The sequence below is a fragment of the Microcaecilia unicolor genome, chromosome 10 (genome assembly GCF_901765095.1).
Source record: "Microcaecilia unicolor chromosome 10, aMicUni1.1, whole genome shotgun sequence".
Classification (NCBI taxonomy): domain Eukaryota; kingdom Metazoa; phylum Chordata; class Amphibia; order Gymnophiona; family Siphonopidae; genus Microcaecilia; species Microcaecilia unicolor.
In genome coordinates this window covers 174,589,373-174,602,482 of record NC_044040.1, presented here as the reverse complement: position 1 = coordinate 174,602,482, position 13,110 = coordinate 174,589,373, and the positions used below count along the sequence as shown (strand labels likewise).

Sequence of the window (13,110 nt, the reverse complement as noted above, 5' to 3'; positions counted from 1 at the left end):
CTTATCTGCATATATATATATATATATATATATATATATATATATATATATATATATATATATATATATATATCATAATATCCAAAGACACTGAAGTGGTTTGCATAATCCAAAAAGTATAAAAATAACAGAAAATGTATCCTTTTGTGAATTTACATTTTTTTACACTACACGAGGACAGAATGTTACAATTTGAATATAAAAGGCATATAAAAGATACATAAAAGTTTCATCCTTAAATATACAGTTCAGTAAAGAGTAATATCTTTAGCTCCTTTTTAAGCTTTTAATTGGAGGACTCTTTCCTAATACCAGTGGGCCACAAATTCCATCACTGAGATTCCATATAGGCAAATGCAGATTGCCCTGTACTCTCCAATCTAATTTTACATGATGTAGGAATTATGAAGAGTCCCCTTAGAGACTGACGTGCACTAATGACAAATAAGGAAGCAAAACAGAGGTAAAAAAAAAAAAAAAAGGAATACCTGTACAATATGCCTGAAAAGCAGGAACCAATATCTTAAATGATGCTAGCTACAATGGGAAGCCAGTGCTCTTCCATAAGCAATAGCACAACTTTGTCAAAGCATCCCAAAGAGAAGCCAAGATTTTTCAAAAACTCTCCATCAGCCTGGTCTGGTTTAATTTACTTAAAAAATGCTCCATCGCCATTCAATCAAAAACACAGTTCCTCCAAAGAGTGAAAGTTGACAGGTCCAAACTCCTCCAGGGATTAAATAGAAAAAGATTTTCTGAGCCAGAAAATATAACAGTTTTTAACTCCAGAATTGAAAAAAATAAAAAAACCTCACTTCCAATCAAGCAACTTCTGCCAAAAACTATGAAGAGAGTTGTGCCAAGCATGCACCCTCTCCAAATCTTATGAGTTGGGCTTTTTTTTTTTTTTGGAAACACATACAATCTCAACAAGAAATTATAGCTTTGCTTTTGCAGTCTTCCATTTGTAGTTAACTTGAGAATAGCTTGAATATTTCACTGCAATAGATCACTAGTTATTTGGCACACAAGATCTGCAGCCTACTTTTCAGCATAACTGGTGTAATCAGTAACAGAGTTTTCTTGCATCAATGTGCTATACAGTACAGCTATTCAAGCTTCTCTCTGTAGTTAAATCTTTAATTTCAAAAGTACGTACATAATAATGTAATTGCAAATATGGGAAATATATTTGTCCTTCACATAAGACCTTGATCTACAAAACGTTGAAATGGGTAAAGCCTTCCTCAACTATAAGATCAGCAATTTTCCTCACACCACTGAGAGTCCACACTTTAAATATGTTAGCAGTGAACACCACCTCCAGGGACGGACTAGTCATATGAGCAACCGGGCAGTGCCAGAGGGCTCATAGGGTCTAGGGGGGCCAGTGCCTCTCTCCCCTCCCCCCGCATACTACAGCCCCCTGGGCCTAATTTGAAGGGCCCTGGTGGTCTAGTGGCCTCTTTGGAGGCAAAAAAGAACCCTACTCTTTCCTACCCACTGCACTGCGCTGCTCTGTCCGGTACTGCCGCATCTTCAAAATAGCTGCCGAGACCCGCAAGACTGTTGCAGGAAGTCTAGGCAACCATTACGAAGAAGTGGTGGCACTGAGTAGAGCAGAAACAGTTCGTTCCTGCCCCCCCCCCCCCCCACCCGAAGAGGCCACTAGAGCACCAGGGCTCTTCAAAGTAAGCCCGAGAGGCTGTAGTGTGCAGGGGGTGCTGGAAACAAAGGTGGGAGTGGTGGTGGGGGCACAATCACTCTTTCTGCCTGGAGGCCTAGATCACTGTCAGTCCACCCCTGCCCACCTCAGAATGTACATTTCCCTGAATAGGCAACAATGGGGTAACTCTAGGACAGATCTTCTTCCTTTTTCAAAACCATTGTCAGCATTGTATCATCATTAAGCTTACTCATTAATTGAGTCAAGTTCTAAGGGAGATGGCCTTTCTCAGCATGCAAGGCAAAAGCCAGTTCCAAGGGTAAAACATATACATCTTTCAATGCAAAAGGAGTAAGAATTGAAGAACCCTTAAATCATTCACCTACATGTCTCAGAGCTGTATAACAAAGCCTGACAACTATGTATGGTACCGCCCCATCCTCCCCGTTTCCTAGATTTCATTCAAATATGCAGACTAATCTTCATTCTTTTTCCCTGCCATAAAAAAAAAAAAAGAATTAAACAGTTTCTTTAACTTCCGATTATCTTCCTGTGTTATCAGTATTGGTGTAGTCTGCAATATATACAACTATTTGGGGAATATAATAATTTTGTATAGAAATATTCTACCTACTACTAAGATACTGAAAGGGACTTCCAAATCTGGAACAACCTCTGCTTCTTGTAATAAGGGGGGGGGGGGTGCCCCCTCTTCACTGGAATCTGAATAGCTAAATCCACACGGCCGAGCTGGAACCAAATCATACCAGAGAGAAGGGAAGGGAAAAGAAACAGAACAGAATCTCTTGAGAAAAACTACTCAAGCAGTGCACACACACTGCACTAAACAGAGCCACAAAAGACCCTACACACAGGCACAAAGAAACTGAAGGTGAAACAACAATCTCACTAGACTCACATGGTAGAAACCACAAGTAAAAGATAAGAAAACCACACTAGAAGGCAGCACAGGACTGGGCTTAGAACCCCAGCTATAAATGAATAGTCCTAATCAAGTCAAACAGACATCACACAGAGAGGTAGCTCAAGGCTGAGTTAGTAGTCCCAGCTAAACGGAAGAGCTGTCCACTCGTGCCACACAGAGAGGCAGTTCAAGGCTGAGCTAGTAGTCACAGCAAGCAGAAGAACCACCCATTCAAAAAGAATTAATCAGAGAGGATGCACAGGACTGTGCTAGCAGACACAGCTAAACGGAAGAACGCTCCACTCATGCCACACAGAGAGAAAGCTCAAGGCTGCGCTAGCAGACACAGCTAAACGGAAGAACGCTCCACTCATGCCACACAGAGAGAAAGCTCAAGGCTGCGCTAGTAGTCACAGGCAAACGAAAAAGCAATCCACTCAAACACAACCAGAAACCTCACAAAGAGAACTCAAACAGAAAACACACAGGAAAAACTCAAAACAAGGCCACACAGAGGAACACTCATGGCTATGCCATACAGAACTCAAGGATAAGGGAAGCCACTCATGAGGGAACACTCTAAGCTGTACCATACAGCACTCAGGGAAAAGGGAAGCCACTCAAAGGAATACTCAAGGGTGTGCCACACAGCACTCAAGGGAAAAAGGAAACCACTCATAGAAATACACAAGGCTGGCCACGCAGCACGCAAGGGTAAAGGGAAGCCAACTATAGGAACACACTCTAGGCTGTACCATACAGCACTCAGGGAAAAGAGAAGCCACTCATAGGAATACACAAGGCTGGCCACGCAGCACTCAAGGGTAAAGAGGAGCCAACTATAAGAATACACTCTAGGCTGTGCCACACAGCACTCAAGGGAACAGGGAAGCCATTCATAGGAACACTCTAGGCTGTACCATACAGCACTCAGGGAAAAGGGAAGCCATTCATAGGAATACACAAGGCTGTGCCACACAGCATTCAGGGAAAAGGGAAGCCATTCATAGGAATACACAAGGCTGTGCCACACAGCATTCAGGGAAAAGGGAAGCCATTCATAGGAATACACAAGGCTGTGCCACACAGCATTCAGGGAAAAGGGAAGCCATTCATAGGAATACACAAGGCTGTGCCACACAGCATTCAGGGAAAAGGGAAGCCATTCATAGAAATACACAAGGCTGTGCCACACAGCATTCAGGGAAAAGGGAAGCCATTCATAGGAATACACAAGGCTGTGCCACACAGCACTCAATGGAAAAGGAAAGCCACTCATAGGAACACTCTAGGCTGTACCATACAGCACTCAAGGGTATTTTTATTTATTTATTACACTTGTATCCCACATTTTCCCACCTTGGCGTTAGCTGATTCTGGTCTGAACAAATACATTGTATGAATGAATACAAAGTGATATTGTAGTACAATGAGGTACATGTATGGTAGGTACAATTGGGAGAAACTTAGAGAGGGAAAGGGAGAAGAAGAGTGAGGTAATGTCAGTTACGGTCTTTGGTTACATTGTGTCGCAAGTGTCCAGGTATTTTTATGTTGGGTGAGTGGGCTATGCTCTTCTGAACAGGTCTGTCTTTAGTGCTTTCCGAAAATTTAGGTGGTCGAGCGTAGTTTTTACTGCTTTTCGCAATGTGTTCCATAGTTGTGCACTTAGGTAGGAAAAGCTGGATGCATAGGTTGATTTGTATTTGAGTCCTTTGCTGCTTGGGTAGTGGAGGTTTAGTTATGATTGTGCAGATGTTGTGGTGTTTCTGGTTGGCAGGTCGGTGAGGTCTGTCATGTATCCCGGTGCCTCGCCGTAAATAATTTTATGAACAGTCGTGCAGATTTTGAAAGTGATACGTTCTTTGATTGGTAGCCAATGCACTTTTTCTCAGAGTGGTTTGGCACTGTCAAAACGCGTTTTTCCAAATTTAAGCCTGGCTGCTGTGTTTTGGGCGGTCTGAAGTTTCTTTATGATTTGATCCTTGCATCCCGCATAGATTCCATTACAGTAATCTGTGTGGCTTAGTACCATTGACTGTATCAGGTTACGAAATATTTCCCTCAGGAAGAATGGTTTCACGCGTTTGAGTTTCCACATTGAGAAAAACATTTTCTTTATGGTGGATATCGCTTGGGTCTCTAGTGATAGGTTACGGTCGATTGTTACTCCAAGAATTTTCAGGCTGTCTGAGATAGGGAGGGTATATCCTGGGGTGTTAATGTTTGTGGGTTTGTATGTATTGTATTGGGATGAGATGAGACAGTGTGTTTTTTCTGTATCGAGTTTTAGTTGGAATGCATTTGCCCATGAGTTCATGATGTTTAAGCTTAGCTTGATTTCGTTGGTGATTTCTGCCAGATCATGTTTGTAGGGGATGTATAATGTAACGTCATCAGCGTAGATAAATGGGTTAAGACCTTGGGTGGATAAGGTCTTGGCTAGTGGAGTCATCATGAGGTTGAAAAGGATCGGTGATAATGGTGATCCTTGCGGTACTCCGCAGCCTGGTTTCCACGGTGACGATATGTTTGTTTTTGATTTCACTTAATATGTTCTTGTGGTTAGGAAACCCTTAATCCAATTGAGAGTGCCACCACTAAATCCGAAGTATTCTAGGAGTCTTAGCAGTATGTTATGGTTAATCATGTTGAACGCACTTGACATGTCAAATTGGGAGGAGAATGCTCTTGCCTATTGCTATTTCCTGTTTGAATTTGGTTAGGAGTGTGAGTAGTACTGTTTCGGTGCTGTGTAGGGGTCAAAATCCTGATTGTGACTCATGTAGTATAGTGAATTTGTTTATGTAGTGATTGAGTTGTTTGGTCACCAGTCCTTCCATTAGTTTGACTACTAATTGGATAGATGCTACTGGGCGGTAGTTAGTAATGTCATTTGTTTTTTTTCATGGTGTCTTTTGGTATTGGGGTGAGCAGGATGTTGCCTTTTTCTTTAGGGTTGATACCCTGCTGAAGCATGAAGTTTAAGTGGGATGTGAGATCTGTTATGAAGCGGTGGGGGGCAGATTGCATTAGGTGGCTGGGGCAGGTGTCCAGTTGACAATGGCTGTTGGAGTATTGTTTAATCGCCTGGGTAACTGTGTCAGCGCTAAGGAGAGCAAAATTTGACCATATTCGGTCAGCAGGGTATTCACCAGGGGTTGGGTCTAGACCATTAATGAGGTTTTCCATGACCATGTTGTTCTGAGGTAGGGTTTTGCGTAGGTTTACGATTTTTTTCATTGAAATATTTAGCAAGGTTGTCTGCAGATGTGATGTCAGTGTTGGTTGTGGTGACCAACATTGTGTTTAGTAGTTTGTTCACAAGATGGTTTAGTTTCTTCGTGTTTTTGTAGTCCGGCCCAATTTTAGTTTTGTAGTACAACCTTTTGGTCTGTCTTATTGCGTATTTGTATTTCCTTTGTAGTTGTTTCCATGCGTTGAGTGTGTGTTCGTCTTTTATTTTTTTCCATGCACGTTCCAGTTTCCTAGATTGTGTTTTTAGTTTTTTCAATTCTTCATTGAACCACGGTATCGAGTTGTGTCTATGTGAAGTTCTTATTTGTAAGGGTGCTATTTCATCTAGTATGTGTCTGCATCTTTTGTCCCATTATGAGAGGTAATATATGGATTCCGTTTGTGCTGTCCAATCATTGTTGTATATCTGTTGCCAGAAAGTATCTGGGTCTATTTGGCCTCTTGTGGTGTGAGTTGTGTTCTCGTGTGTGGAGAGAACCCCTTTTTCGCCATTTTAGGGATAGGTTTAGTTTCTAATGGTCGGTCCATGGTGTTTCTGTCCATCTAGTTTGTGTTATGGTTAGGTTCTGATCAGTGGACAGTTTGTATGAGATGAGGTAGTGTGTGTGACCCTTCGCGTGGGTTGTTTGCATGTGTGGCCATTGTGAAGAATAAGGGGCTGTCCTATCCTGGGTAGGCCACTAGGTGGTGCTGTTCCCATAGGAATGGGGGGAAATGCTTATGCTTAGGATGAGTCACTACAGGGAGCCAGTAGGGGTAGGTCCAGGTGGAGGTCGCTAGGACCTGGGAGAATCCTGGGTTGGAAACAGGTGAAGGTTGTTATGGGCTGGGTCCTGCCTGGAATTAGGGGGAAGAGCCTAAAGGGGTGTAGAAGCTAGTCACCCATTTTATACCTGCCTGAGTTTGGAAAGGAGAAGGAGAAGAGAAAGGAACTGGAGAGCTGGCAGCTGAGGAAAGAGAATTCCCTGAAGGTACTGGCTGGGCTCTAGAGAGACTGTTGTGTTAATCTGTTGTATATAGAACTGTGTAAGAAGATCAAGGAAATAGCAGCCAGGGGCTGGAGGACAGAAGGCTGTTAGCACTGAGCCCAGGTGTCTATGGGTGTGAGGCTCAGTGGGGAGATCTGTGAAAGTGTTTGAAGCTTGTGATAATGTTTTAAGCTGGAAGAAGTGTGCCCCAGGGGGCTGGAATAAAGAGCTGATTGATGAATATGCTGTATTGTACTTGAGTAATTTGCATCTAATCTGCATATTCCCTGGAGCTCACCCCGAGTGAAAAAGGGGCCCAGGATCTTGAGGTTGGAGTGTTCAAGATACTGGGAAGAGACCGGCTGGAGTTCTGCTTGGGAGCCAGAGGCCAGTGAGGCCTGCTGGAGAGCGGGAGAAGAAGTCTCGTCTTCACACCATGTAAGGTCATATACATGAAGGAAGTCCTTGCATTCTCGTGTGTTGGTAGAGTTTGGGTCTTCAAGGTGAAGGTTAATGTCTCCTAATACTAGTGTATTGGAGTTGGATACACATATATTTGAAACAAAGTCCATGAAGTCCGCCTGGCTTTCGTTCTAGTTACACGGTGGTCTGTAGAATAGGATGCAATTTCGGTGGTCAAGCAGGGTTTTATGGTGGATTCTGATTGAGGCTATTTCAAAGTGGGTTGTTATAGATTCCACAGTGGTTTCAATCGTGAGGTGAGATTGGTATATAAGTGCTATGCCCCCTCCTCTTTTTTCTTATCTGGTCCAGTGGGTGATTTTATATCCTGGGGGACATAGGTTTAAGATGATAGGGTCCTTCTGATCGTGGATCCAGGTTTCAGTGATGAAGAGTAGATCAAGTTTTGCTGACGTGATCCAGTCTGTTATTATTGTTGTTTTGTTTACTACGCATCTGGCGTTGACGTAGCCTATTTGAATTTTTTGGTATGGGTCTTCTACGTTCGGTGTTATGTAGACTTTTGTTAGTTGTCGTTTCTTGGTTTGTGTGGATTTTTTATTACCTTTCTTTTCATTTTGTTGAGGTTGTACGCTTGTTGGCTCTTTTCCTTTGTTTTGGTTAATGTCGGTTTGGTGTGATGTGGTGTGTCTGGTCAGTGTTCGGTTATTGATTAGTATGGGTATATTGTTCATTTCTGCGAGTGGGGTGGTCTTTGTTAGGTGGATCAGGGATAAGGAGTAGATTGCTAGGAGCAGTTTGGTGGTGTTCATTATGGTATCAATTCAATAGTTTTTAAAAGAAGACCGTTGCTGTATTCAACGTTAAAGATTATTCTCCCAGACCCTCGTATTTACGTAGCAATCTTGTCCTCCTTAAAAGTTGCGAGGCCTCCGTCGTGCGACGGTAACGTTATGTCACAGGGGCGTGACTTAGCAGGATCTAGCATTCTCGGGATAATTAAAGTTTAGTGACAGAACGTGCGCTTCTTTGTTTTGACGGCCGGCGCTGCTTACAGTATGCAGCGATCACTAGTCATAACCCGGCACTGCGGTTCTCTATTCTCCTCTTTCCTGGTAAAGGGAAGCCGCTTATAGGAATACACAAGGCTGTGCCACAGAGTCAAATAACAGACAATGGAGACAAAGGGAAAAGCAAGCAAACAGGGAAAGCTCCCTTTACATACACAAATCAGATAAGGAGCAATGCTCACAAGAATCAGGAGACAGACACAGCAGACAAAGAGTTAAAGCAGGCTAAAGGGGAAAGCTGCTTCTAAAACACAAGTCAGTAAGAAGCAGGGCTTACCCTGCAGTCAAAGGTATAAAGCAAACAATGGGAAAAACAAACAATGTTCTTACCAGAACTCAGCCAGCCACGTAGAGAAAGAAAAGACAGAGACAGAGCACACCCAGCTGCACGAAAGCAAGGTAATCAAGGAATGCAGCTGGGCTGGCAACAACCGTCTCTCTGAACAGTGAAAGGTAACAAGGGAAACCACACAAGGAAGCAGAACAGGCTTAAGCTGGAGAGCCTAGACAACAAGGAAGGAATCTATTCCGATTCAAACAAGAACCACACACACACTGAAGAACAGAACAGGGCTTTGCTTGGGAGCAAAGTTAACAGGCAAGTAATCCATACAGGTTTAAACCAGAACAACACACAAAGAGAAACAGAAGAGGGTTTTGCTTGAGAGCAAACCTAACAAAAAAATAATCCAAAACCACTCAGACAGGTCTCAGGGCTGTGCCCAAAGACACAGAAGACCAGTTCCCTCAGAATCAAACAACAGCACAACAAGAAAAAGGAAAATAGACCTGTTGCAAAAGGCAACGCAGGAAAGCTCCCTGGATCCTTATAAAGGAGGCTGATGATGTCACAAGTAGGAAATGAAGCAGAAGGGAGACCAAAGAAAGGCTTGGCTTCAGGAACACCAAAGCGAGGCTTGGCTAACAGAAAAAACAACAGGGAAAAATGCAGACTGGAGAGGTCACAGAGCTAGATACAGAGAAACAGAAGGTCTGGACATAAGGGCACAGTCACAACTGTGACAGTAGTGCCCCAAGCACGTTACACTTCTTGATTCATGCCCGTTACAGCTAAAATCACCAGCAAACCCAAAAGAAGCAAGGAAGGCCTGTGGAAGAGAGCAGTAGCTCTACAAGCTCATTATCCCACCAAGGAAGAAATTCAGTCAGCTAGTAGCCAATGCCTGTAAAGCCTCTGACTCAAATGTATGCTCTACCAGGGAATGACTGGCCCACAAAAGGCTGTCACCCCAGGAGTTTTATCACTCTACTACTGCACCAACATGTCACCATCTGCTGAGACAGAACTTAAGGAAGTAACTTCTGCTGTACCATGCCCTTAAAAGGAAGTATAAAAAAAAAAAAAAGAAAGTCTTGATCCTTGTCTTTTATTACCACTCTTTTTTGGCTGGTCTGGAAGGATGATTAGGAAAATATATAGAGAAAAACAAACAAGGAGATGAAAAGTAACCTCAGAAAAAGTACAGCTATGCTTTTGGTATAAAAGTTTTCTTCTACACTTACCTAAATTCAACTTCCACAAGACTGAGCTCTTTCAGATCTGCACTTAATTCAAATGCTCTCAGAATTGGATCCTCTTCTGTCAACATTATTAGCGCTGGGCTTGACAAGCACCGGTATATGTCAAGACGGAATCTGTAGCAGGCAAAGATTCAAGAAGGCTGAGATATTGTGTTTAAGAATATGATGGAATGATGGTTAAATTATCATATTATAATGTGACAGAGAGAGGGAACTAAGTACAGAGAAAGTTCAAGCAAAAAAAAAAAACAGCACAAGGGGCCTTTAAAAACAAAGGGAACACAGTTCTTTCATTAGAAAAAAATCCTTTAATAGTGAACTTTGATTGAAGAAAGACCCGACAAGGGCCGTGTTTCGGTGCTACCGCACCTGCGTCAGGGGTCACACCAATGAAAAAGGAGGCTTTCCAAAATTTTGTATGGTATGTGCCTCCGAATATAATGTAGTGCAGAACTCACACACACCATCAGTGTCAATAAAATAATATTGACACTGAAGGCCAATGCTCTCTTGCAGTCCAATGTGTGCAACTGACATTCAGCAGGGCAAGTATGAGGACAGGGAAAGAATGTTGGCAAGACAATTGACTGGTTCACATGGAACTTCGACACCACCTTGGGAAAGAACTTAGGGTGACTGCGGAGGTGACTGTTATGATGAAATTTAGCATGTAAGCCGCATTGAGCCTGCCATGAGTGGGAAAGCGCGGGGTACAAATGTAACAAAAATAAATAAATAAATATAGGGAGCATGGGCTACCAAGGCTTGAAGCTCACTGACTCTACGAGCTGAAGTAACCGCCACCAAGAAAATGACCTCCCAGGTCAAGTACTTCAGATGGCATGAATTCAGTGGCTCAAAAGGAGGCTTCATCAGCTGGGTGAGAACGACGTTGAGATCCCATGACACTGTAGGAGGCTTGACAGGGGGCTTTGACAAAAGCAAACCTCTCACGAATCGAACAACTAAAGGCTGTCCAGAGATGGCTTTACCCTCTACACGATAATGGTAAGCACTAATTGCACTAAGATGAACTCTTACGGAGTTAGTCTTTAGATCAGATTCTGATAACTGCAGAATGTATTCAAGCAGGGTCTGTGTAGGACAAGAATGAGGATCTTGGGCCTTGCTATCACACCAGACGGCAAATCTCCTCCATTTAAAAGAGTAACACCTCTTTGTGGAATCTTTCCTGGAAGCAAGCAAGACTCAGGAGACACCCTCAGAAAGACCCAAGGAAGCGAAATCTACGCTCTCAACATCCAGGCCGTGACAGCCAGAGACTGGAGGCTGGGCTGCAGAAGCGTCCCCTCGTTCTGAGTGATTGGAAAACACTCCAATCTCCACGGTTCTTCGGAGGACAACTCCAGAAGAAGAGGGAACCAAATCTGACACGGCCAAAAGGGTGCAATCAGAATCATGGTTCCGCGGTCTTGCTTGAGTTTGAGCAAAGTCTTCCCCACCAGAGGTATGGGAGGATATGCGTACAGAAGGACCCTCCCCCAATGAAGGAGAAAGGCATCTGACGCTAGTCTGTCATGCGCCTGAAGCCTGGAACAGAACTGAGGGACCTTGTGATTGATCTGAGTGGCAAAAAGATCCACCGAGGGGATGACCCACTCCCGGAAGATCTTGCGAACCACGCCTGAGTTTAGCGACCACTCGTGAGGTTGCATTATCCTGCTCAACCTGTCGGCCAGACTGTTGTTTACGCCTGCCAGATAAGTGGCTTGGAGAAACATGCCGTGACGGCGAGCGCAAAGCCACATCTGGACGGCTTCCCAACACAGGGGACGAGATCCGGTGCCCACCTGCTTGTTGATATAGTACATGGCAACCTGATTGTCTGCCTGAATTTGAACAATTTGATAGGACAGTCGATCTCTGAAAGCCTTTAGAGCGTTCCAGATCCCTCGCAACTCCAGGAGATTGATCTGAAGACCTGTTTCTTGGAGGGACCAAACACCTTGAGTGTGAAGCCCATTTACATGGGCTCCCCACCCCAGGAGAGATACATCCGTTGTCAGCACTTTTTGTGGCTGAGGAATTTGAAAAGGACGTCCCAAGGTCAAATTGGATCGAATTGTCCACCATAGCAAGGAATCGTGAAAAGCGGTGGACAACTGGATTGCATCCTCTAGATCCCCTGCAGCTTGATACCACTGGGAAGCTAGGGTCCACTGAGCTGATCTCATGTGAAGACGGGTCATGGGAGTCACATGAACTGTGGAGGCCATATGGCCCAAGAGCCTCAACATCTGCCGAGCTGAGATCTGCTGAGACGCTCTGGCCAAGGAAACCAGAGACAGAAGATTGTCTGCCCTCACTTCGGGGAGGTAGGCATGAGCCATCTGCGAGTCCAGCAGAGCTCCTATGAACTCTAGTTTCTGAACTGGAAGAAGATGGGACTTTGGGTAATTTATGACAAACCCCAGTAGCTCCAGGAGTTGAATTAGTCATCTGCATGGACTCTAGAGTTCCTGCCTCCGAGGTGTTCTTCACCGGCCAATTGTCGAGATAAGGGAACACATGCACTCCCAGCCTGCATAGCGACGCTGCAATGACCGCCAGGCATTTGGTGAACACCCAGGACGCAGAGGCGAGCCCAAAGGGCAGCACACAATACTGAAAATGCTGTGTTCCCAGATGGAATCGAAGATACTGTCTGTGAGCTGGCAGTATCGGGATGTGTGTATAAGCATCCTTTAAGTCCAGAGTGCATAGCCAGTCGTTTTTCTGAATCATGGGAAGAAGGGTGCCCAGGGAAAGCATCCTGAACTTTTCTCGGATCAGATATTTGTTCAGGGCCCTTAGGTCTAGGATGGGACGCATCCCCCCTGTTTTCTTTTGCACAAGGAAGTACCTGGAATAGAATCCCAGCCCTTCTTGCCCCGGTGGCATGAGCTGGACCGCATTGGCGCTGAGAAGAGAGGAGAGTTCCCCTGCAAGTACCTGCCTGTGCTAGAAGCTGAAGGACTGAGCTCCCGGTGGGCAATTTGGAGGTTTGGAGACCAAATTGAGGGAGTATCCTAACCAGACTATTTGGAGAACCAACCGATCGGAGATTATAAGAAGCCACCTTTGGTGAAAAAATGCTAACCTCCCCCCCAACAGGCTATGCTCGCCTGGAGCCAGTCAAAAGTCCGTCCCTTGCTTTTGCTGGGGAGATGCAGGGGCCTGTCGAGACGCACGCTGTTGACGTGAACGAGCGCGCTGGGTTTGAGCCTGCTGTCGGGAAGGTGGATTGTACCTACGCTT

The 13,110-nt window shown here is 44.4% G+C and overlaps 1 protein-coding gene across 2 annotated transcripts in view; it reads right to left on the bottom strand.

Moving 5' to 3' along the window:
* Positions 1-13,110, bottom strand: part of TRPC1 (transient receptor potential cation channel subfamily C member 1) — a 136,149-nt gene that overhangs the window by 72,962 nt on the left and 50,077 nt on the right. For both annotated transcript variants that reach the window (XM_030216470.1, XM_030216471.1), the window contains exon 5: positions 9,835-9,966. In XM_030216470.1, the coding sequence (XP_030072330.1) occupies positions 9,835-9,966 (132 nt within the window). The remainder of the gene's footprint in view (positions 1-9,834; positions 9,967-13,110) is intronic.